This window comes from Manihot esculenta, chromosome 18, assembly GCF_001659605.2.
Source record: "Manihot esculenta cultivar AM560-2 chromosome 18, M.esculenta_v8, whole genome shotgun sequence".
Classification (NCBI taxonomy): domain Eukaryota; kingdom Viridiplantae; phylum Streptophyta; class Magnoliopsida; order Malpighiales; family Euphorbiaceae; genus Manihot; species Manihot esculenta.
The window spans coordinates 3195106-3197695 of NC_035178.2; the positions used below are offsets into that span (position 1 = coordinate 3195106).

A 2590-nucleotide genomic window follows, 5' to 3' on the forward strand; every position below is an offset into this window, starting at 1 on the left:
TTTTATAATAAAATTGTTATATGGGGTTTCAGATTCTATTTTCTACTTTTTACTTTTTAATTTTTAATTTTTAATTTTCAATTTCCAATTTCCAATTTCCCTTTTAAAAACATAGTTGCACCATAAAATTTATCATGTATGAATTAATAACTGAAAACATTATATTACAGTAAAAAATCAAGCATCTATATCTAATATGGTAAGATTCAGCAGTAATTTAAGAATTGCTTAGCTCTAGCAGTTTTACTTTTTTCTTGAAATTTTTAAGTTCTAAACTTCTAATCATTTAAATGTTTATTGTCTCCCTTAGATGTTTTATATTTAATATGAATTTATTAATTAAGATTAATGTATAAAAATCATGTTATGTCATTTAGATTTATTTTAACATCTAAAAATATTATACAAATATGAATAATTTATTGGAATTACAAAGTATATATTATATATTTATTGAAAAGAATTAATCATGAAAATACAAAAAAAAAAAGATTTTTCTTTTCTGTTTATAATTACTCTTTCTGATTGTGTGAGAGAATATTCAAATTATTTTATAGTTCAAATTTAATTAATTAACATTTTTTATAATAACTACAACAATAGCCATAGCATGGTTTTACAAACTAGTAAAATTTTAATATTGAACGAGTCGTTGCTCAAAACTCATCCACATGAATTAATCTTGTTGCTTCCTACTTTGCTCTGCAATTTTGTACATTGCAGTGCAAAAGTTCTCCAAAAATAGTGCCAGTCACTTCAAAAGCTTAACCACGTTGTGAATTTGGCTTCTGAAGAAGTGGAGAACATGGCTTCGGTATCAGTTGTGCAGCTTCTGATGAAAAAACTACATGCTATATATCCTCAGTGATAAAGAAGTTAATAATCCAAGATTGAATAAGCAAATTAGCTGCGTTATGGAGAAATTAAAAGAGCTTCATGCAGACTTGAGAGTTGAACAATTTGTTCAACAAATCAAATAATGCATGTGTCACCCACCTATAAAGAGAAGCAGAAATAAAAATGGTGATCAACAATATACAACTCAATTTGAAAAAGTATTTCAAATAAACATGTGGAACTTCTAAACCTGTTCAAAAGAAACCGTGCATCCTATTAAACAAGCATTTCAAAAGAATTACTTATGCTCTCTTTGCCGATCAATATGCCTTGGATGAAATATTTATGCATCCCAAAATTAAACTAGCCAATTCAAAAGCTAAACCAAACATTTCAGATGAACAGTTTAAGTATGTATCTGAGCCGAGCAATTCAGAAGCTAACCCAGATTTTTCAGATGAACAATTTGAACGTACTCTTTAACACCAGCACTTCAGAAGTTAAGCCAAGCGTTTCAGACCAACAATTTGTGCATTCTCCTGAATCAAGCAGTTAAAAAGCTAAACCAGTTAAGAATATTACGTACTTTCTCTTAAGCATTACTAAAAATATATTCATAATACTTATTCTTGATAGTAAATATAAAAATATTCAAAATATTATTAAATTTACCATTACTATGCTTATTTTTTTTTTTAATTTTAATATTAATAATTTGAAATGTAGTTAATAAATCTCGTATTAACTACCCATTAATTATCATTTAGTTTTATAAAATACTTAGTTTAGTTGTTCCCTTTGTAGTAAGATCATATGATTGGATAATAGTTCCTTCTTCTTATATTTTTTGCACCTCAAAAAGTGTATATCTATCATTCAAGATTCCTGAGCTAATATCGCGTCCTCCCTATTTTAATTAACAAAACTGCAGCCAACGATCATATGATGATTAAAGAAATTTCCAACATGCTCATCAGGCTTCCACCTTCCATGATCATAACAGCAGATAATAATGGTACTGAAACTTTTGTTAGCAAACAACCCACCAACAGGTTTATTTAATTTTGTAATTAATAGTACATGCCCGAGTGGTTGCAAATATATAAAGAGAGTTATCAACGTTTTACATCAAACCCCCTACTGATGGCGTAATCCACGAAACCATGAAACTCACCTAAGTCGATGAAGCCATCCTCATTAGTATCATAATGGGTGAGCACACGGCCGGCTCTATAATCAGGGAAAAATCCACCAAGTTCACTGAAAGCTTCACTTATCTCTTCCCTGCTCAGACGATTGTCTTTGTTCTTGTCAAATCGACTGAATAGTTTCCTTAACTGCACATCAGAAACTGGAACTCCTTTGTATCTTACAAAAATTCTCATCTTAATTTTGATTAGGGTTTAGGTAGGTACTGGACTGAGGATCAGTTTGTGCTGTGGCTTTGTAGACATGGCAGACAATGGTTTTATAGAACATCTTCACTGTGTCACTTAAGCTTCACATTGTTCCTTCTTATCTTCGTTATCTTTATTCTTTGAGGGATACAAATGTTGATTCCACGCATTTCATCAAGAAAAGTTTCAATAAAGTTAGTCTCACATATATTATGAGTCAAATTATTTTAAAATATTACTCTCTTTATTTTATATTTTTTTTTTTCATTTTATTTTTTTATACATGTTAAAAAATATAATTTTTTTATTATTTTTTAATTATATTTATTTTAAATATATTAATTTTATTAAACACT

General features: G+C 28.5%; 1 protein-coding gene across 3 annotated transcripts; it reads right to left on the minus strand.

Annotated features, from left to right (window-relative positions):
* Positions 1-527: 527 nt before the first annotated feature.
* On the minus strand, positions 528-2333 carry LOC110606090 (probable calcium-binding protein CML28). 3 transcript variants are annotated; one of them, XR_002486483.2, is made up of 3 exons: positions 2012-2333; positions 1282-1376; positions 528-996 (listed from the first exon to the last, which is right to left on the minus strand). XR_002486483.2 is itself a non-coding variant. In XM_021744840.2 (3 exons), the coding sequence occupies exons 1-3, from the start codon at positions 2220-2222 to the stop codon at positions 757-759; spliced, it is 306 nt and encodes a 101-aa protein (XP_021600532.1). In that variant the 5' UTR covers positions 2223-2329; the 3' UTR covers positions 528-756. The 3 variants fall into 3 exon arrangements, 2 of the variants coding, with proteins under 2 accessions (XP_021600532.1, XP_021600533.1); XM_021744840.2 differs by having other exon boundaries at positions 528-788; positions 1314-1376; positions 2012-2329; XM_021744841.2 differs by having other exon boundaries at positions 1314-1376; positions 2012-2326.
* Between the last annotated feature and the right edge of the window lie 257 nt (positions 2334-2590).